The sequence below is a fragment of the Eutrema salsugineum genome, unplaced genomic scaffold (assembly GCF_000478725.1).
Source record: "Eutrema salsugineum unplaced genomic scaffold, Eutsalg1_0 scaffold_7, whole genome shotgun sequence".
Classification (NCBI taxonomy): domain Eukaryota; kingdom Viridiplantae; phylum Streptophyta; class Magnoliopsida; order Brassicales; family Brassicaceae; genus Eutrema; species Eutrema salsugineum.
The window spans coordinates 12,199,216-12,219,646 of record NW_006256486.1 but is presented as its reverse complement, the minus strand read 5'-3'; the positions used below and the strand labels follow the sequence as shown (position 1 = coordinate 12,219,646).

The window sequence follows — 20,431 nt, the reverse complement described above, 5'->3', positions numbered from 1 at the left end:
TCTAGCAACTCCTCGGGGGATCTGTGTTTGATGCTCCCAGATACAAGCTTGAACATCACAACAATCGGAAATGTAGACGGCGACCCTGACACCGTTATACAGCCGTCCGGTGTTACATCGAGGGTTCAACACCTCTCCATACGACCTCTAACATGTGAAGGTAGAGATCTACGCATATCATTAGCGGGTATGTTATTCATGTGCATCGTCAAATACATGACTAACGCTTGTCGAATATTTTACCAAACCAGGGCTTCCTAACTCGGCGATTTCGTTGGGCTCAACAAGTGAGGGGAAGAGGCCAGCCAATAGCCTGACTGATAAAGGCAAAACTAAAATCGGCCAAGATATCAACGAGGATCCGTTCTTGGGTTTGTCTATGCATTGCAATGGAGGTCCTAGTGGTGTCACCCCTAAACAACATGACTCGGAAGACGATGATATGTCTGACGAAAAGTGTGACTATATCGGTATCGCTTTACTCATATACTCGCTAACTTATGTGTTAGATCTCCAACAGTCAACGAGCCTAGTTAACATACGTATTATACATTATAGGGGATGGTGTTAACAAACCAGGCGTCCTCTACGTGGGGATGGTCTTCAGAGACCAAGACGCGTTCAAGCTCCATATGTCATTATACGCCATGGCCAAAAAGTTCCAATACTTTACCTGAAAATCGACACCAAGCAGGATGGACTTGGAATGTGTCGGGAAAAACTGCCCATGGAGGGTGTACGCTGTAAGGATGGAAGGGATAGAGTGGTTTCAGATCAGACGTGCCCGGCTTGACCACAACTGTACCATTGACGAGCGTGGCCGCTTTCATGTGCAAGCTAAGACAAGTGTGATTGGAGATTTGTTCAAAAAAAAATACGCCAGTGGTGTCGGACCCCGACCTAATGAACTACGGGAGCTTATGCGTGATGATCATGACGTCCCAATATCATACTGGAAGGCGTGGAGGTCTAGAGATTTAGCAAGGGACACAGGGTTGGGAACTGCTGGCAATTCTTACAAGGTGCTACCCATCTACCTACAACGCTTGGTTATGTCAAACCCCGGTACAGTTGTTTCCCTAGAAACGGATTACGATGAGGGAGTGGGCCAAAGGTTCAAATATCTGTTCTTCACATTGGGGGCATGCCTCAATGGTTATCCCTATATGCGCAAAGTCCTCATAATCGACGGCGCCCACCTTAAAGGAAAGTACACAGGCTGCCTGCTCACCGCGAGTTGTCAAGACGGAAACTACCAGCTTTACCCAGTGGCTTTTGGGATAGTGGATGGAGAGAACGAAAAGGCATGGAGTTGGTTTTTCCGGAAGTTGCAGGAAGTGGTGCCGGACAGCCATGATCTCGTTTTTGTGTCTGACCGGCATAACTCGATCTTTGCCGGCCTCCGAAAGGTATTACACTTTAATCTGCAGTTTTATATATGCATATTATTGTTTGGTGAGTTAACAATTATAGTATCGCGATAATAGTTTCTGTAGTTGGATAAACATCTAACTGCCTGTTTAACATGCATGGGTCTTTTAATAATGAGTTGTTTGTTTCATATTAATGGTGCGTTAACACCTATAGTACCGCGTTAATAGTTCGTGTATATGGGTAAATATTTTGGTGGTAAGTTGTTTGCTTCCGGTTAATATGTGTTCTCATTTTGATAGTGTCTCATACCATTGATAACAAATATGTTATCCCGTTAATATATATTTTCCTTATCGAAACATATAAGTGACTGCTTGTGATGCACGGGTTTATTGATAATGAGATAATTGCTTCTCGTTGATAAACCTTTTAAATGTGTACCCATAGTGTTAGCGTCCTAAATACTAGTGATAAGTGGCTTGAGGCTAAAAATGTTGTATCAATGTGATTAGGTGTATCCAATGGCACAGCACTGTGCTTGTGTTGTGCATCTCCAGCGTAACGTCCAGTCGATCTTCAAGAAGAAGCATCTCAGCTATTTGGTGTCTCAAGCTGCGAGAGCTTACCTACCTTCCCAATTCTATGAACTATTTGACCAAATTCGAGCTGTGGACTCAGGTTGTGCGGACTATTTGACAGCTATTGGATTCGAACATTGGACGAGGGCTCACTTCAACAGTCTCCGGTACAACATCATGACCAGCAATGTAGCTGAATCCCTCAACAATGTGCTCGCAGCTGCACGGGATTACCCAATTGTGCCATTGATCGAGTACATTAGGGCAACTCTGATGGGTTGGTTTAACACTCGTCGTACCCTCGCTTCGGAGATAAGTAACACGCTAACCCCAAAGGTAGAGGAGATCCTAGCTACTAACTTTGAACTGTCAACAGGGTTTTCGTTCCGTCGGATAAATCAAGATGAATTCGAGGTCCGGAACAAAGAGGGTGTTCCTTTCCTGGTTAACCTGGAGACGCAGGCATGTAGCTGTCATGAATTCCAGATGTTGCTGATCCCTTGCTGCCATGCTATAGTCGCAGCTTTGAGATCAGAGACAAGGGTTGACTCATTGGTTGGAATTGAATACACCACAGCTTTTTGGAACAAGGCCTACGAGTGCAGCATCTACCCCGTAACAATGTCTGCGCCAACTCTTCCCGTAGGCGACGACTTCTCATCTCTTAACCTGAAGCCACCTAACACCCGCCGCCCGCCTAGGAGGCCTCGCAAAACGCGCATCCGCTCTCATGGAGAATTTGGGGTAACTTTTTATTATCGACTCTCTTATCGTTCAGTTTACCTGTGTAGCTGTCAGAGTTAGTTAACTAACATTCGTATTACTTTGTTACAGGGTGGATTACCGAGGCGTTCAAACATCTGTGGTCGATGTGGTAGCTTCGGCCATAACCGCGCCTCTTGTAAGATGCCGATATAGCTATGGGGATGTTGAATGGGGGCAACAGATTTCATGCAGTTGGTTCCTTTTTGTTGAGCTGCATAAACCGACACTATGTTGGTTTCAATTACTTTCTGTTTTTAATATGTTTCGTGTATTAATGAACCCAAGCAAACTCCTCTCTAAGTTTCTGTAAAATATGTTTGTAAGATGATCTATTCTGTTGCCCCAGCTATAAAGTATTGTTGTTTACTATGCCTGTCCACTTTTTTATCTAGTTGTTGACATTCCATCGCCCTAAAATCAACCAAACTTAGGCACAGAAATTCCAAGTTAACATTGGCATTACCTGCTCTAACGTATAAATTGTCTGATGTTGGTTTAGTCTATTGGTCTAACATTCTTATTTCCGGTTTAAAAAACATGTTATCTTATCATTTAAGTTTGCTATATACCTACATTTCAAATCATCGACAAATGTTAACATACGTAAATTAGAAAATGGTTTGCATGGCCAACGAATAAGCATGGGACAAAATCAACAAAGTCTTGAAAGGAAAAGAAGAAAATCAAACAGTAAACATAAAAACAAATGTCTTCTGAAAAACTTAAGAGCCAAAAACCACTCACCATTCGGAGACATATAGCGATGTAAGCACGAGCTAACAAAGTTATAACAGATGTAAGCATAAGCTAACAAAGTTGTTCACATGTCCACAACTAAAGTTACACAATATCACCAAACGTTACACCTAACAAGACATATATCGAACTATAACGAGATGTAGTCGCCCTCATCATCGGATAGTTCCTCCTCATCCACCATCACCGGCGGAGCCGGCTGGTTCCTGCCTTCACCGGCGCAAGTCGTAGTCAAACCGAGGAAAGGGCCGTCGTCAGCTTCCGTGCCCATTTTTTTTTCCCCTTTATCAGCACCGGTGGGGATGGGGTCCACGAGTATTATCCCTTGGTTAGAGTTCGATAACCCCGTTTCAGGGAGGAGAAGGTCGAACTCGGCAGAGGAGGACTTCGTTGATCCGCCATCATCTTTTCCCGCCGGTCGACGAGAAGCCTCCAGTTGAGTGAGTGCGTTATGGGCATCCAGGATGACACGCTGTTCGTCCTCCGTGAAGATCTCGTGGAAGACACTTTCAGCAATTTGCACGGTCGTTCCCTTGATGAGCTCTTCACAAAAGTTGTTAACATCAACAAGTCCACCAAAAAGTATCGTCAGTTAACCTTTTTATTTCAACGCTAATAAAACGTTTATCGATGTTACCAGAAAGGTTACCCAATAACGCCTGATTTGTACGGATAATGCCAAGAGGCGGACCGGTAACTTGATCAGTAGACCTTTGCATTGAAAGGTAACGCTGTACATTCTCTTCTCCTATGGTCACACAAATGGCGAGAGTCTCCACCTCGATGCGCAAAGCCATGAAGAGGTCGACATCGCCGTTGTTGATGATGTCGAAAGGGGCTGCCTTGCGTCCTTGTGGCCCAGACGAGCTTGTTGGGAGTTGATAAGTCATTGCCATCATCGTGTGTGGATGGAGACTGAACCGAGCTCTCATCATTCCGTCTAGTGACTCGAAGGTTTCCCGTTCAATCACCATTAGTCCGTACCCTCCGTCGTTGGTGTCGGTCTTGAAATCCCACTCTCCATTCGGAGATCGGTTCCACACTCCTTTAGAATATTTCACCATATAACCCATTTTCCTTTTCCTGAAATAGAAGCATGACGAAGCTTTAGTACTATATCCATATATAATCCGACCATGAAATTACTCTAAAATCAAAGCAACAAAGCATTTATTTTGGTCCGAGGGATGAAAACTTAAGAGATCTGCATTTAAAACTACATGTTCACTGTCAAGAACATAACCAAAAGAGACAACGACATAAACGCACAAACAAAGCTAGATACAGTGGTCCTACCTTGTTTCCTCGCACGGAACTTGACTTCTGTAGTTTTGTTGGCACGACCTAAATTTTTTCTCTCCTACTTTCTGTTTGCAGGTCTAACAATGGCGTGGTATGGACTCAAGCTGCTAATACATTATATAGCGGAGCAACTGAGCAGTATAACCTATACATACGGACATATAGCGATATGGCGCAGAGGTCAATGAGATCTATCACACATCTCTGCATTAAATGCTTTATTCGCGCGGAAAGCAGCGAGTGGTCCATATTGCAGCTCGCAGGATTTTGGTAGATATTTTCACATCTACTTACAGGGGGTCCACAACGTTGTGGGACCTTATTTAACTCCTCAATTTACACTCCTTCCATGAATATTTCACTTAAAACTCTTATATGTTAACATACGTAAATTAAAAAATGTTTTGCATGGCCAATGAATAAGCATGGGATAAATTCAACAAAGTCTTTAAACGAAAAGAAGAAAATAAACAAGTAAACATAAAAAACAGACTTTTAGCAAACTGTTAATACATGCAACCCTTGGCTTACGCTGGAGCATCAAACTCCTCGAAAAACTTAACAGCTAAAACCTGACTCTCTTTGGCCATCTCCTCGGGAGTGAGCATCTTGCATCGGTCAATTCCTCCAACCGAGTGTAACATTATAAGCAGGGCAGTTGTGACACCAGAATCGCACATGATGCCGTTCTGTGGGATCCCTTTAGGCCGAACGATAACATAAGGTTTAGACTCGCTAATATGTTGTTTGGATGGACTTTGCTTTAGTACGTACGGTAACATCATTGATATGGGGGCCAGCTCCTTTTTTATAGCGCTATCAGTCCTCAATGAGAGGTTGCAATCCAGCACGTGCATACTCCCAGCAGTTGTGTCAACAACTATGCCAACCCAGTGCTCCCTGTCAAAGTTGAACGGCAAATACAAACGCTCCGGCGTAGGGATCTCTACGCTGTCCACCTCAAGGTGATCCATGACACCATCCCCAAATTTGAACCTATGACGGTCTTTGACAGCCAAACGTGAAAACTTACTCCAGGTCTTCATCAGTGCAGTCGTGAATTTGGTTTCAAGAAACGCCGTCTTGTTCAAATGAGACCCCGAAAAATGTCGGACATAGACAGCGCGGGCGTATAGGAGAAGCGCGTCCATCATCTAGATACAACAAAAACGATTAGTTCTACATAAATTATTGTCTCTACAATGTTATTTTACATATCCAAACATCTAGACAATTAACTGAAAACTTATGAACATAGTTATGTGACTATACATCTAACCCCCTAGTTATCTGATATTACTTTTGTTAGACGTTATAATATCGTGGATAAAGTCGAACGACGGTGAAAAGAAGGCATTACCTTAGCCATCATGGGCTTTGTCCTACCAGCTATGTCTAGAACGTCCTTGTTGTTAACAGATGTGCCACTGCCAAGATTGAATACCCTACATACGGAGACAAACTTTCACACACAAAACTCGTTGTAACATTACAGTGCAAAACAGAAAAGTTCTGGTTAACAATTTAATTAGCAACTCTAACATATCTATTGGCATATGTTAGTTGAACCTACCAATCTAACATTATAGTCACCAAGATGGGGAGACCTTACCGATAGTTCTGCAAAACCTCGTGTAAGCGTGCAAACTTTGTAAAATAAGTTGGTCGTTCTTCAATGTGGCATAAAAAGGGATTGCTCCCCATTGTGCATGAAACCCACTTCGGATCCACGTGGAAGTCATTGAACGATGTCTGCACCCTAGCCCTCTTGCCTCGCCTCGGACCATCTCCTTCATCACCAATTTCGTCAACGAGGTCATCCCCATCCCCATTACCTTCAGCAGCCCCACCCTGGCAAAATCAATCATATTAACAAGTCACAACTCACATCGTTGTTACACCTGTATGTTATCAGGTACACCTGTAGTTATCTTAGTTAATATAGATCGTAGGCAGCTACAGCTCCTATAATGCGGTTATTTACGATTGTATACAAAAATCAAAAAGAGTAACTGTGATCCTAATCTTATAACGTACTTGTCTCTCTTCCGGGCTCTCGTTGCTTTCGCCAGCTTCTGAACTCAGACCTCCAACTCCTTCGCCCTCCTGCTGCATATCCGTCTGTTGTTCGGTATCAATATTGTTAGCAAACGCAATTGCGTCATTTATAACTACATCCGCTTGGACATGTTGCCGTGTCTGGTGATTTGTAGTCCTTGCCCTTGTTCGTGCTGCATCGCCTTGCCTCTCCGCGTTTCCACGAGCCGTAGATCTATCTCTTTCAGTGTCGTGTCTGTCGAATTCCGAAACAGACTTGCCTAGAAAACCAATAATGTTGGATATTACTTGTTCTTGCATTGATGTAATCATCCGTTCCATAGCTGTCTTCATCACAGTGCCAAGAGTGGACAAATTGGTTTCAATGGTCGATATCTTGTCGACAGCGGCTGCCACCTTTAGCTCAACTGGAGCTAGCTCTGCCTTTACCGTGGCAGACAAAAGTTCAGCTATGTTGGCAGGAGCAGTCGACGACGGACCAGCGGCACCAAGATTGGTTGCATTTTCCTGGGCCTTCTCTTTCTCCCTCTCCTTCCGCTCCCTGATTTCCTTCCTCTCAAGGCGCATCTTCGCCAACTCAGCCTGAGACAAACCACCCTGAAACATGTTTTTGCGGAATTCAAAGTTCTCCCCGATGAGGTTTACCATATTATCAACCCTTGGATCGTCTTCCTCGTCGGACCAGCTAAAGTCTGCATCCTCCATTGCAGAATCTGAATCGTCGGGGATAATGCTAAAAACCGAGACCTGTGTACAAAAAGTTGCATCGTTATCGCGAATGTTAGCCCGATCATACAGTTGTTAAATGATAAAAAGTTTGTTACATTGTAAATGTTAAAGTTAACGGGCAAGATATTACCTTGCATCCTTTGTCGATCTCCCTTGCGTGACTTGGGCTTAGTCCGACATTCGCCGACTCTGTGTGTGTCGAAGGCTTTCCAGCGTTTTTCTCGGCATCACCAGCAATCGATTGCTCATTTGAGGGGTTCTCCGGCATGTTGGCTGGGGCAACGTCATCGGACTCTCCCTTCTCTTCGTCTCCTTCAGATTCTGATTCCGAGGAAGACTCATTCAATTGAACTACTTCGGTTAACGATGGACATGCCTCCACCAACACTAACTGTATCGCGTGAAAGAAACCTTTAACCGCTACCGTGCTTTGTGCCAGTGCAACTTCATCTTTATATTTGATGCTAGACATCAACATCTCAAAACCCACTCTGCCCCACGGGTGTGCGAAAAACTCTTCGATGCTTCTAATCAATTCCACGTGTTCGGCAACAATTTTGGATCTATGATTGGTGGGGCACAAAACTGCGCCGGTTAAAGCAAGACAGGCATACTTCAGTCGCGTCTCGCGGTCAACAACTGTTTTCTTCTTCAACATTTTCACGACCGATTCGATGCTGCATGTCTTCAGATTTCCAAATAAGTCCGGCCAGTATGGCTTCTCCCGAATGGGGTTTCTCTTCTTCTTCTTCTTCTGCTTTTTTGGGTACTTGCCGCACGGAAGTCCGGTGACAATCGCAAATTCTCGGAGAGACACTCTAATCGGGCGCCCGGCAAAAAGAATCCATATTTCGTACTTTTTATTAACCTTGAGCAACCTCGTGATGATGAAGTGGCCGAAACTCCCGGAAAGGGAGGGTTTTTCCGCAGTCGCGATTAGTTTGCCAAACGGAGATTTTCGCAGATAATCCTTCTCCTCTTCGTCCAATGCGCTAAGTATGTTGTTAATCGCCTTTGATTTGTGGTAGCAATTAACCCTTTCACCGACAGGTTTTTCGCCGGCGGCGAAAATTCTGTCCGGTAATGATAGCTCCATCTTCTTTACTCAATCAGTGCCCTGCTCTCGCGTTTTTGTACAGACCCCGGAACTAAAAAAATAGGCTAGGACAAATACAATTTGCAACCAAAACGCCGTATCGGTTGACCGAAAAATAAAACGCCGATTGGAATTTTACCCCGACAAAATATTGAATTTGAACAGTGTTTCCATTAATGCAATACCTTATCGATATTTTAGAGAATATCTGACAAATATTTTCTCTAGTTCATAGGTGTTCGCATAGATGTATAGAGGCTAAAGGGTATTAAAAAAAATTGAACAGTGTCATTTTTTACCCTTGATCATTTCTGCAAATACTGATGGCGGAATGGTCATTCTGTATAATTATTCTACTTTATATATGGATACATTTATGCATTTCCATAAATCCATAGCTTAGGATTAGACGTATTACTCTCATCATGTATAGGAAGTGCCGATTTGCTATAGCCAAAAATATAATTAAAGAGGCCCGGCGCAAAGATATGTTTGGCCTTGCCCACTTTTTTATTTTTATTTTCATGTAATTGAAAAATTGGATTTCTATATTGTTTACAGTTTTTTTTTAAAAAATAGAGACCTTAAATAGGTAAAGAAATATTGACAAAAAAAATTGTTAAATCTAGTCACTCGCTTTGAATACTCTCGCAATCTCGAATAGAATAAACTCAATTAAAATAAAATCGAAATAATATAATAGAAAAGAGACAAAAATATTTAAAGAGTTCGAATCTTTAACTAGAGCTTATTTCTCACGGAAGATGTACTCTGGAATCACTAGTTTTCTCAGCTTAATTCATACTTGATCAAGACACAATGTCATATTCTCTCAATAGATTTTATCTCTCTTCTCTTTTCGTTACAACTGAATGAATCAAAAGAAGAAGAAGAAAGATTCATCTATATCCTTTAACAGCTAATGCCTTACAAGTGCATGTAGCTCGTGTAGCCAATCAGATAGTTACACCTTCTTCTGCTAGTAGAACAACAAACCATGCCAGATTCAATTTCGGATTTTGGTTCATTTAACTGGTTTGCTCGACTAGCTCTTTGAGACCCTACATTTGACCGTGCAGCTCTTCAAGGCTTAGCCAAATCTTCATTTCCACTCTTTGATCTTGGCTAACATTCTTTAAATCGGATCTGTAGTTAAAGAAAACTGTATTCATTCACTTGTCGTCACGAAATTGAATTTTGGTTATTTTCTTTGATTTTATCAATGCCCAATATTTTCCATATGTAATAAGTTTTTGGAATTCCTATGGATTCTTTCGTTATGTGTTGTTCGTCAGTGTATTTCTATGATATATATTTCATCCTTATGAATGAAAGTTTTATGAAAAGAAAATGGTTAGGACTTCTTTTTTTTTGTCATAAATGGTTAGGACTTCTAACCTGGACTATCATCTAGTCTACTATTAATTTACAATATTCAAGAGTAGTAACAAAAAATCTTAAAATACTACTTAGTCGTATAATCTTATAAGAAAAATGGAAAAGAAAATGTCACAGGATTATATATGATGTACGTATATGAGATACCTATAATATACCCTATTAGAATTTGGCGGAAAGTGTGAGAATAGAAACGAATTAAGGGTCATATAATGGTGTTGTTACTCTTATGTGTCAGCTTTTCTGAAACCCGTGATGCTAGGAATTTAACTCATCATTGTCACTCATGCTTTATTTATGTATTTTTGTTTTATTTTTATATATTCTGAATATAATTTGTGTATATTTTTTTTTTGTTTTGCTTTTTGTTTATGCGTTTATATTTTACGTAAATGTTGTCGATGTTGTTTGTTGGTCAATGTAATATTTTACATTAGGATGTTTTTGTGCTAAAATGTTTTGTATCATTTTCTTTTGGAAATTGTAGATGAAATTAAAAAAAAAAGATTTTGGATGAAATTTTGAATCTAAAATTGTAAAAATTCAAAATGTTTTATATTAAGTTAAAAAATCAAAAACTATCATGTAAAATCACATATATAGTATGGCTTTAAAAATATTCACACTTGGGTCCAAAACTCCGAAATCAAGAAATTGATATATGATATTTTAGTTTGTAGTTCATAGGATATTCTATTTGTCAAAAAAATAATTTCAATTTTTTGGAGGTAAAAAGTCTACAGGCTTGCAAGTACTTTACTATTCCAATGGACCCTAATATTCATTCTTATCATAGATTATAAAATATATTACATGATCTTAAAATTTACACGGATTTGATTGAAATACTTCTATATGACCATCACACAACATGGCATCATAGTTTTGATGATGCAATATCTTGGAATTTATGTCCTAACTCTCCAAGATTTGTCTTAGGTTTTTGTGTCTACCTTAGGGAGGTTAAGTAGAAGTAATACTGAAACAAAATATATGGTAGCATGTAACTTCTAGTTGCATCAACAATTATGTGATCTTCACATTCAAGTGATTCTCCCCAGCAAATTTGTTGTGTGACCATAGGTATGCACTATAAAAAAATTCCAACAATGTCTTTTATGAGTGCACAAATCATACTAAAATTAACTATATCATATCATATTGTGATTTGCTCAAGATAAGTTTTTTTCAACACGCTCCATGTGAAAATAGAATCAACATGCAGATTTGTTAACCGAATCTTTGCGACATGTACAATATCATTCTCTATTGCCTCGAATGACAACTACAATACTTTATCAACAATCAAACCAGTTCCTGTGGGTTATGTGTTAACATTGATTGAAAGTGCAGTTTACTTTATTAGTTGGTTAACTTAATCAAGCGTAGTTCAAATTAATATTGTGAACACTATACTTCATACAATCTGAGTTTCTTTTCCCCTTATTCTTTTTTTTTTCACGATAGCTCTAGTTTTTTTTTTTGAATCTAATATTAAATTATATTCAAAATAATAAATAAACGTTTTTACAACTTTGATTGTAACATTTTTATCTCAAACTGAAGCCTATGCTTATGTTTATCTTGTTGAGAACCAAGTTCTCAGACCATCTTTATATCTCATGTCTCCAGCACTTTAAATTGAGCAGAGTTGGTTTCAGATATTTTTGTCTATCAACTTAGACAGCTTGTAGATTATTGAAGGTTTCTCTCCATGTCTTCTATCATTTCTTTCTATCCAGATCGAGAGAACAGAGATTTAAGATGCATACCTTATGAGGATAGCTCCAGACTAAAGTTTGATATTTTTATTTAGGTCTGTCCATTTTGGGACATGTTTGCCATCCAATCCTGATTTTTTGTCCCATACTCACATACATATTCAAATGTTTATCCGCCTAAATATTAGAAGTCAAACGAGTGAGGTAACATGTTGGGTATGAGACTGATACTCAAATTACCCATGAGGAATCTACCTTTTCAAAATTAATGAAGTTATCTAAAATTTGATATTTTCATTTAGGTATGTCTATTTAATTTTGGACATGTTTGCCATCCCGTCCTGATTTTTGGTACCATACCCATACCCATATACATGTTCAAATGTTTATCCGCTTAAATGTTAAAAGACAAATGAGTGAGGTAACAGATTGGGTATGAGACTGATACTCAAATTACCCATTAGGAATTTAATCTTTTCAAAATTAATAAAATTATCTAAATATATCTTAAGTTTTCCTAATTTTCCCTTAAATTATCCACAATTATCGATCTGTCCCAAAGCCGGCCCTTACCAATCCTGAAGTCAACAGATGTTCAGTATTCCGTAATATGATTTTTGGTACCCCCAACAGCTAGATAGTGAAAACAAAACAATACGTTCTCAAAACGCAGTTGTTTTAATTTATAATTTTTCCTTTTTTACGTGCAAACCAAGTTCCTTATTGGAATGATTAAGTTACGTCTATAATGTATATATACATGATATGCATAATAACATAATCTACAGAAAAAGAATCAAATCAACGAATTAAGCCAAAAAATCTTAAATTTTTCCTTTTTTTTGTTCCCTTATACATCGATATCATGGATAGCTTACCTTTTCATATCCTCGATGAGATTGTCTTCAAATTGGATCCCGAATCTCTGACGATAATGCAATGCACGGAGAGATCTATCATATCGAACATATCCGACGATCCGTATTTCAAATCACTCGGTCATGAATTTTATCAGTTTAAACAGTCTTTGTTGCCCTCTGCGATGGAATTGGATGAGAAGGTGGACGTCATGACGATGGATCATGATGATGAACGCATCTCCTCTCCAATCATACCATTAAATGATTGATGAAATCTCATCATATGCTTAGAACCTGTTGAAAGAAAAAGGAAACACAACTTGGAAAAAGATTCTTAACTGAAGAAGAAACGAACTGAAGATGGTGGTTCTTTCTTCTTCCAAATTCCTGAACGTATAGAAAATCAACAAAAGAAGAAGAGTGAAGTAGACAAATTCGTATCATGTGACTAATTTTGGTTATTTGAATACAAGTTTATTAGTTAAGCCAAGTGGGTTGTTGTTCAATATTGTTCTTTTTTTGTCTTTTTTACTCACCATATATTATACTCTATGTGTGTTTTTTCCCCTTTTTTTTTTTAACTAGAAGAGGATATTGACCAAAAAAAATGACAAAATGAACTATAGTTGGACATAGTTAAAAGTTTTAAGTTATTAGACAGTTTGCGCTAATTTCCCAAACATATATTGCAAGAAATCACAGTCTTCACCACAACAAATTTAAATCCAGCGGTAGCATCATCTCCACAGTTGAAAGCCTAATAAAAAAAACATGGCTTCAAGCCTGAGACAGAACCGACCAGTCTCTGCTTCAAATCTTCTCCACAGCTCTGGTTCCATAGTTCATCTTCTTAGTCTCGGCTCTTGGCTTCTCTATGTCGTTCATATCGATATAAGGTTCCTCTCTACAGCTTGCATCCACGATCAATAAATTGGGAAGTTGGTTGGTTGGATATTCTCTCTTCAACTGGTTTTAGTTCTGGTTCAATTTTAAGTTTGGTTTGGTTTTAGTTTGATTTTAGCTGGGCCTATCTAGTTAAAATTCAACTAGGATTACTATGGTTTAAATCCATTTCTATTTAATGTGTGTAACTATGGATTTTTGGGCTACTAATACAAAACTATGAGTTTGGCTCTGTATCTTTTGTTTTCTCATGCTTTTCAATAGAAGAATTTATTTTTTTTAAAATGTTGTGCAAAAAACAAGCATGATTGCCTAATTTATATATTTATTTGATAAACTTCACCTTAAAAAATAACAAAAACAAAAAAAGTCTTTAACACAAAGATAGCCAATGTTTGCAAAAATTTTAGACATACTAATAGATCAAAAGCTCACCAGTTGATCTTTTTAGTTTATATGTATTATATATATATATATATATAAACTTTCTATCTGTTTAATAGACTGACATGTTTTGTTAAAACTAATGTTTGACTCCAATAAATTTGTGTTCAAACTTTTAAATTATGGTAATATATATCAAATTTGTTTATTATGATCTAGTAAAAATTATTGTTAACTCTGCCATTAGTTTTAATTATTTTGGTTAATCTTCAACAATTAAGTAATGCAATATATAAACTTATTTATTTTAAATTATGGTAATATATATCAAATTTGTTTGTTATGACCCCAATAAAATTTACCATCAGCTCCGCCCCTGGTTTTAGTTAACTTTTAAATGTTCAATGATATCCACATTTAATCACTTTCTTCTCTTTTTGCATGAAATTTCCTTAATTAATATAGTGTATTAACTTATTTACTTTGTTAATTATAATTTGACATGTACTATTATCGAATAAGACATTGAAACGTGTCACAATCACATTGAGTTATTTTTCATTCATTGTATTACAAGTGAACCTTGTTAAATCTTATATAATAAGATACGATACAATAACCACACAACTCAAGTAACAAATAATCACAACAAAAAGACTAAGAAAATAAAATCCTAATATCTCCGACCATGAATATCTTATCTTTGTCTGTCCTCAACGAGATTCTCTTCAGATTAAATCCCAAATCTTTGGTGATGATGCAATGCACCTGTAAATTTATGAAAACTCATATATCCGACGATCCAAAATTCAAATCTGAATATCTTTCCCGGTTCAAGTCCAGTCTGCTTCACATCTCCAGAGGTGGCTCCACGTTGGTATGCTTCCACCCTTTGGGTGATTCTAGGCTACTCCTAAACAACGATGTCTTAGAGAGGCCGTGCCATATCATTGGTTACTGTTCTGGCCTTCTCCTACTCTTGATTGATGGATGTTTCTGTGTCACCAACCCCCTCACGAAAAGATTTCGATTTCTGAATCACTCTGAGTGGAGAAGACCAAAATGCATTGGGTTCACAGTTGATCAAATCGATCAAACCACTCAGGAATTCAAAATCGTACGCATAATTACACATCACACTTCAAATTGAAACAAAAATGTGTATCTATTCGAGATCTACACCGTCGATTCTTGGAGATTGTCAAGAACCACAATCATGTGCCCTTCAAGCGATCTTATGATGGAAATGAAACCTGTTTACTTGGATGGCACACTTCACTGGTTGAGAAACGACGGAAGTATCATAGCTTTCAATCCCAGAATCGAACAAGCACGGCATATCATTCCGAGCAAACCCCACCCGGAACCAGGCACAAAACTCTTGCTCAGTGTCGGCAATAACCGTCTGACATTGATATCGACAACCATGGAGATGGTTTACGTTTTTACCCTTGAAAATATCCACACCAATCCTAAATGGATCTTCACAGGACAGATCAGGAACGAGGCGGTAAACAAAAGTATTACGTTGTCCTGGAACATGGAGGCAGACGACGACAAGTGTTTAGTAATAAGGACAATGACTAATTTTACAGATTACCGAGTGATTTATGGTTACGACTTGAGAGCAAATAAATGAGGAACAGTGGGATCGATGTCAATGATGTGCAATGGATTGCGAGACTTTTATCTGTATCAGCCATCGTGGTATTCTGTTATCGGAGTACAAGATCAGAATGGGTCTGTTATCGAATGACCGCGTCTCCTCCGTAGAGGGTATTATGAGACTCATTAATCGTAATCTAAAAGTCTAAATCCGTTTAATTTAACATGGCTATATATTTCTTTGTTATTTGGAAGTCTGTTTTTGGTCGGTTTAAATTATTATGCTTCATCTGTCTGATACCTAAAATCATTTTTTTTTTGTGCTAGAGAAGAAACTTTGTTCAAACGCTTTTTGCACTAATTTACACAAGCAATTAAATAACAAATGTAGAATTGAAATCAATTAAAATACAATTTCGATCAAACGCTTTTTACACTATTTACACAAAGCAATATTAGTACTTAAAAAAAAAAGGTCATTCCCTCACACATACACAAACCTTATGATAGTGGAGAATCATCTCTGCTTTCATCGAATTAGACCTCACAGAGCCCTAAGAACAACTTTGCTGGTCGCATGAACACCCTTAGCAGCTATCTTCAGCGCACCACGAGCTTGGTACAACCTGAAGAAGAACGAAAAACCACCAAATATCAATTGAAATATTCATGTTTCAACATCTCAAGATCCTTACTAGAAAATCAAACATACCCTCCAAAAGCGAGTCCCCAGGAGGAGAATGTATAGAACATTTTCCCAGCATGCCATATATCCACTATCTTCCCTACCTTGCTCAGAGCACTAACTTCTTGGACCAAAACTATAAAAAAACGAAGCAAACCCGAGAAGCAACATACATAAGATTACGAATAAGAAATTACATATCACATTCTACGAGATATCAACTGAATTGGGTAAAAATTTACCCTTTTGAAGCTCTTCAGGTTTGAGAATCTGCAATTTGAAAGTGAGTAGACAAAGTGAATACTAGGCTCAGAAACACATGCTCAATGAAAGAACTAGGAGACAAGTATACCTTAGCTTTGGGATTTGACATGATGCATTTTGCTAAAAAGTGTGCAACAGCATCCACCACATGTTCCTCATTCACAACAATGTAATGGTCGTTATCGATTGCGCTTTTCTCTTCGACATTGCTAGGGATCATATCATCTGTGACCAAAACCCACCAACTTGGCTCTTGATGGTCAATCTCTATAAGAACTTCAACAGTCTGCACATCATCTTCTACACAAATAAACCAAGAAAGTTGGAGTTTACTCAGTGTTAATAATTCCCAATGAGAAGGATGATTCAACTAGTATATACAAATATTTCAAAATCAGTAATCAAAGAACAGATAAAAACTTAAAGTCTCAATCTCAAAGCAACCTTAAGATCAGCAGAAATTAGAATATACCTGAGGGCTCTTTGAAGGGAAATTGATTATGAGTTCCATTAGATAAGGCTTGCCTTAGACTTTCTAATCGAGCCAAGAAATCTCTCGAAGTAACCATCGATATGATCCTTGCATAGAGCTGGTTTCGAAATTTCAACGAATTTAGAAATTCCCCAAAAAAAAAAATCGAAAAAAGTAGAAATCAAATTCGTTTATGCTTACGTCGCTAGGGCAATCGTGCGATAACGCAGCAGATTCAGCGAGAGTTTCAAAGAGCTTAAGATTCGCTTCAAGCAAAGTTCTGAGACGGCGATTCTCTCTTCGAAGAGCTTCTAATTCTCGATCTCGTGGATCGGTGATCGAATCGGTTGACTCGTGACTCTCGTCGCTGTGATGGTGGTGGTGGTGGTAGGTTTCCACGGCGGTCCACGCCACGTCCGCTACTTCAAGCACCGTCTTCGTTACTTCGATCGCGTTGTGACCCGTCATGTTTTGATGATTCCCTTCGTCGTCTGCTTCTCCTTTCCTTCTCCTTCTCGTTCTCGGAATCTGAATAATGATAAAATTCTGATTTTTGAATCTCTAAGGGAAACTACTTGTCGTTTGCGTGTTTAGAAACGACAAGCAAACACATAAAATATTTCTTTTTTGTTTGGTTGCTATTTGCAAAATACCACCCTTATCTATTACGTATTTCAGTTTTCTACCACTTTATAAACTTCCTGCCGTTTCTTTTCTTACCGCGAAGAATACGATACGACTCTTGTCTATTACGTTTATTCTATAAACTCTTGCCGTTTTTTTACTCGCAGGGTTTTATAAGCTTTTTTTTTTACATCAACGAGAAGATTTCTGATTCCTACACTTCGCAGCGAGAAATGTCCGGCGACTCGACGGTTACGGCCATGGAGACGACGGAGACGGAGGAAATGAATCATAATTCCGGTAAAATTAACTCGAAGGACCCCGAGGCAACAGATATGGAGCTCCAGATTCTGGCAGCTATGCGATCCCGCGTATCATACCTCACAAACAAAGCAGAGTTAGAAAACCTTCTTCTCTCAATATCTTCTTAGAAACCCTGTTTAGTAATTGTATGTGTGCGAATGAGTGTACGTTTCAATATGTTCGCGGCATTGGCAATGGAAATCTCTGGGTTGAAAATTAGGGTTTCACTTTGATTTCTCGGTATTGTGTTCGTAAGAAGTTGTGGAAAAAGCTTTACTCTCTTCTCGTCAATTGGGTTTTGAATTGCGATTCATGTCTATATACTTGAAAAGCAGGCTAAAGATAGTTGAATAGTAGAAGTCATTTGCAGTTTTGATTTTGCAGCTCATTCACTTTCGAGAGTGTGAGGAGGTTACTGGAGGAAGATATGAGATTGGAGAAATACGCTTTGGATGTTCATAAAAGCTTTGTCAAGGAGCATTTGGTTCAGGTACCAGTTTGTTTTAGCATGAGACGAGAAAATCATTACATATCATTCTCTGTTATGTAAACTATTTTGACTTGTGAGAGCACAAATGTTTCCTTCTTGATGACAGTGCTTAGAAGAGGCTGGTAATGATGGCGCTTCAGAAAATTCTCAAGAAACTGAGAATAAAGACGGTGAGACTCCAGCCAAAGAAGTAGCAAATGCATCTGAAGAGCACGAGGAAATGAACGATGTAAGGGAAGAAACTGGTGGTGATGAGAAAACTGTAGCTGGAGATACGAAAGATAAGGGGAATAGAGAAGCCCTGATGAGTGATATAAGGAGAGCACTTCGAAAAAGAGCTTCTTATATTAAGGCTAATTCAGAGTGAGCTAATGATTGCAGTTTAGGAATTCAATTTAAAGTTTCCTCTTTCATGATTTAGTAATGTGAACGTTTTCTGTTTTGTAATCGCTTGCCTTTTATTTCAGGAAAATCACAATGGGTTCACTTCGTCGACTTTTGGAGGAAGATCTTGATTTAGAGAAGGATTTTCTTAACCCCTTCAAGAAGTTCATTAACAAAGAATTGGATGAAGTGAGTACATTGAATTGAATATGTATCGCTTGAGTATGACTAAGTTGCAATCTTTTGATAGTTTTATGCGCTAAATAGGTACTACAAATTCCTGATGCTCCAAAACCATCGACTAAGCCTAATGGGAAAAATCTGAAGAAAAAGGTCAAGAGCACACAATCTCAGAAGGCAGACAGTGAAGAAAATTCTGACTCGGATGCTGAGGACAGTGTGGACGACGAGGAAGTGGCTGTGGAGAAGACTTCGATGCAGAAAAAAAAACTATCAAAATCAGAGGTGATGGGAAAACGGAAATGTGAAAATGACAAACCGGTATCTGGAAAAAAGAAAGCAAGACATTCAGAAATAGATTCAGAGAACGACAGTGATGCAGGAGATAGTGTAATGAGGGCTGAAAAACCTTTAAAGGTATAACATCTTGGTTGTGATACTTAACTTGAATCCCATTAAAACCATGTACGATTAACCTATATGGTTTCTGCTTTTATATTATTCAACAGCTGGCAAAGGAGACTGCAACCCCTGTGTATGGAAAGCGTGTTGAGCATCTCAAATCAGTTATCAAGTCTTGTGGGATGAGGTTTTAATCAAACTTGTTAGATCTTTGAAAAAAGCTTTATGTTGGTTCATATTCCAGGTTCTTCATTATTGCTGTTATTGGTTTCTTGGCAGTGTTCCTCCTGTCATTTACAGGAAAGTCAAGCAAGCTCCTGAAGAGAAACGCGAGGCAACTTTAATAGAAGAACTTGAGCAGATACTTGCCAAAGAAGGGCTCTCTTCAAATCCCTCAGAGAAAGGTAGTGCTACTCTGAGAATGATTTGTTTGATATTGGAGCAAAACTTATATCTCAGTTCCGATTTAAACTCTCGAAGATCATAATAACATTAAAGTGTGAACATATTATGAACAAACTAGATGCCTTTATTCTGACAGATATCAAAGAAGTGAAGAAAAGGAAGGATATATCAAAAGAGCTTGAGGGTATTGATACAAGCAACATTGTATCGAGTTCAAGAAGAAGATCCTACACAAGTTTTGCACCTCCTCCAAAGCCGATAATAACAAGCGAGAGCGAGAGTGACGAACCAGAAGAGTCTGAGAATGGAGAGGATAACGAAGAAGAAGTAGAGGAGGAAGGTAATGAAGAAGTTGAGGAAGGAAGCCAAAGCGAAGAAGAATCAAACAACGGTGAGAATCTAATCTATATCCCTCCTCTAAATGACCCATCAAGTTTACAAACTGATGATCGTTGGCTTTTGTTTGCAGAGGATGATGGTGGAGAGGAAAGCGAATGATTTTGCATGTTTCCTCTATGCTTGTCACAGTGTCCTAACGTAAGAATTCCATCATCGATTCTAGCTTAGTTCTGTATTAGCTGTACGAGAGTAGTGACATTTTGTTCCTTTTTTTATGACTTTTGAAACCCAAGTTGGTTAGAAAAGACAACTAAAGATTAGGAAGAATGAATATTTAAGCATATCAACCAGCTA

General features: G+C 38.6%; 4 protein-coding genes and 1 pseudogene across 5 annotated transcripts; 3 read left to right on the top strand and 2 right to left on the bottom strand.

Annotated features, from left to right (window-relative positions):
• The first annotated feature begins 695 nt into the window (after positions 1–695).
• Positions 696–2,870, top strand: LOC112083115. The gene is made up of 3 exons (XM_024150846.1): positions 696–1,409; positions 1,887–2,696; positions 2,787–2,870. The coding sequence occupies exons 1-3, from the start codon at positions 696–698 to the stop codon at positions 2,868–2,870; spliced, it is 1,608 nt and encodes a 535-aa protein (XP_024006614.1).
• A 2,432-nt stretch (positions 2,871–5,302) lies between these two features.
• LOC112083114 lies at positions 5,303–8,658 on the bottom strand. The gene is made up of 5 exons (XM_024150845.1): positions 7,693–8,658; positions 6,813–7,580; positions 6,388–6,626; positions 6,136–6,220; positions 5,303–5,929 (listed from the first exon to the last, which is right to left on the bottom strand). Exons 1-5 carry the CDS (start codon positions 8,656–8,658, stop codon positions 5,303–5,305), a joined length of 2,685 nt encoding a protein of 894 aa, XP_024006613.1.
• Positions 8,659–14,612: 5,954 nt separating this feature from the next.
• LOC18010655 lies at positions 14,613–15,563 on the top strand (annotated as a pseudogene).
• Positions 15,564–15,869: 306 nt separating this feature from the next.
• On the bottom strand, positions 15,870–17,490 carry LOC18010954. 2 transcript variants are annotated; one of them, XM_024150398.1, is made up of 6 exons: positions 17,152–17,490; positions 16,951–17,068; positions 16,567–16,778; positions 16,457–16,484; positions 16,242–16,350; positions 15,870–16,155 (listed from the first exon to the last, which is right to left on the bottom strand). In XM_024150398.1, the coding sequence occupies exons 1-6, from the start codon at positions 17,416–17,418 to the stop codon at positions 16,074–16,076; spliced, it is 816 nt and encodes a 271-aa protein (XP_024006166.1). In that variant the 5' UTR covers positions 17,419–17,490; the 3' UTR covers positions 15,870–16,073. The 2 variants fall into 2 exon arrangements, with proteins under 2 accessions (XP_024006166.1, XP_024006167.1); XM_024150399.1 differs by having other exon boundaries at positions 16,567–16,775.
• Positions 17,491–17,773: 283 nt separating this feature from the next.
• LOC18010958 (HIRA-interacting protein 3) lies at positions 17,774–20,428 on the top strand. The gene is made up of 9 exons (XM_006393650.2): positions 17,774–17,971; positions 18,262–18,367; positions 18,474–18,730; positions 18,835–18,940; positions 19,019–19,348; positions 19,441–19,520; positions 19,613–19,737; positions 19,875–20,129; positions 20,208–20,428. The coding sequence occupies exons 1-9, from the start codon at positions 17,808–17,810 to the stop codon at positions 20,234–20,236; spliced, it is 1,452 nt and encodes a 483-aa protein (XP_006393712.2). The 5' UTR covers positions 17,774–17,807; the 3' UTR covers positions 20,237–20,428.
• The last annotated feature ends 3 nt before the right edge of the window (positions 20,429–20,431 follow it).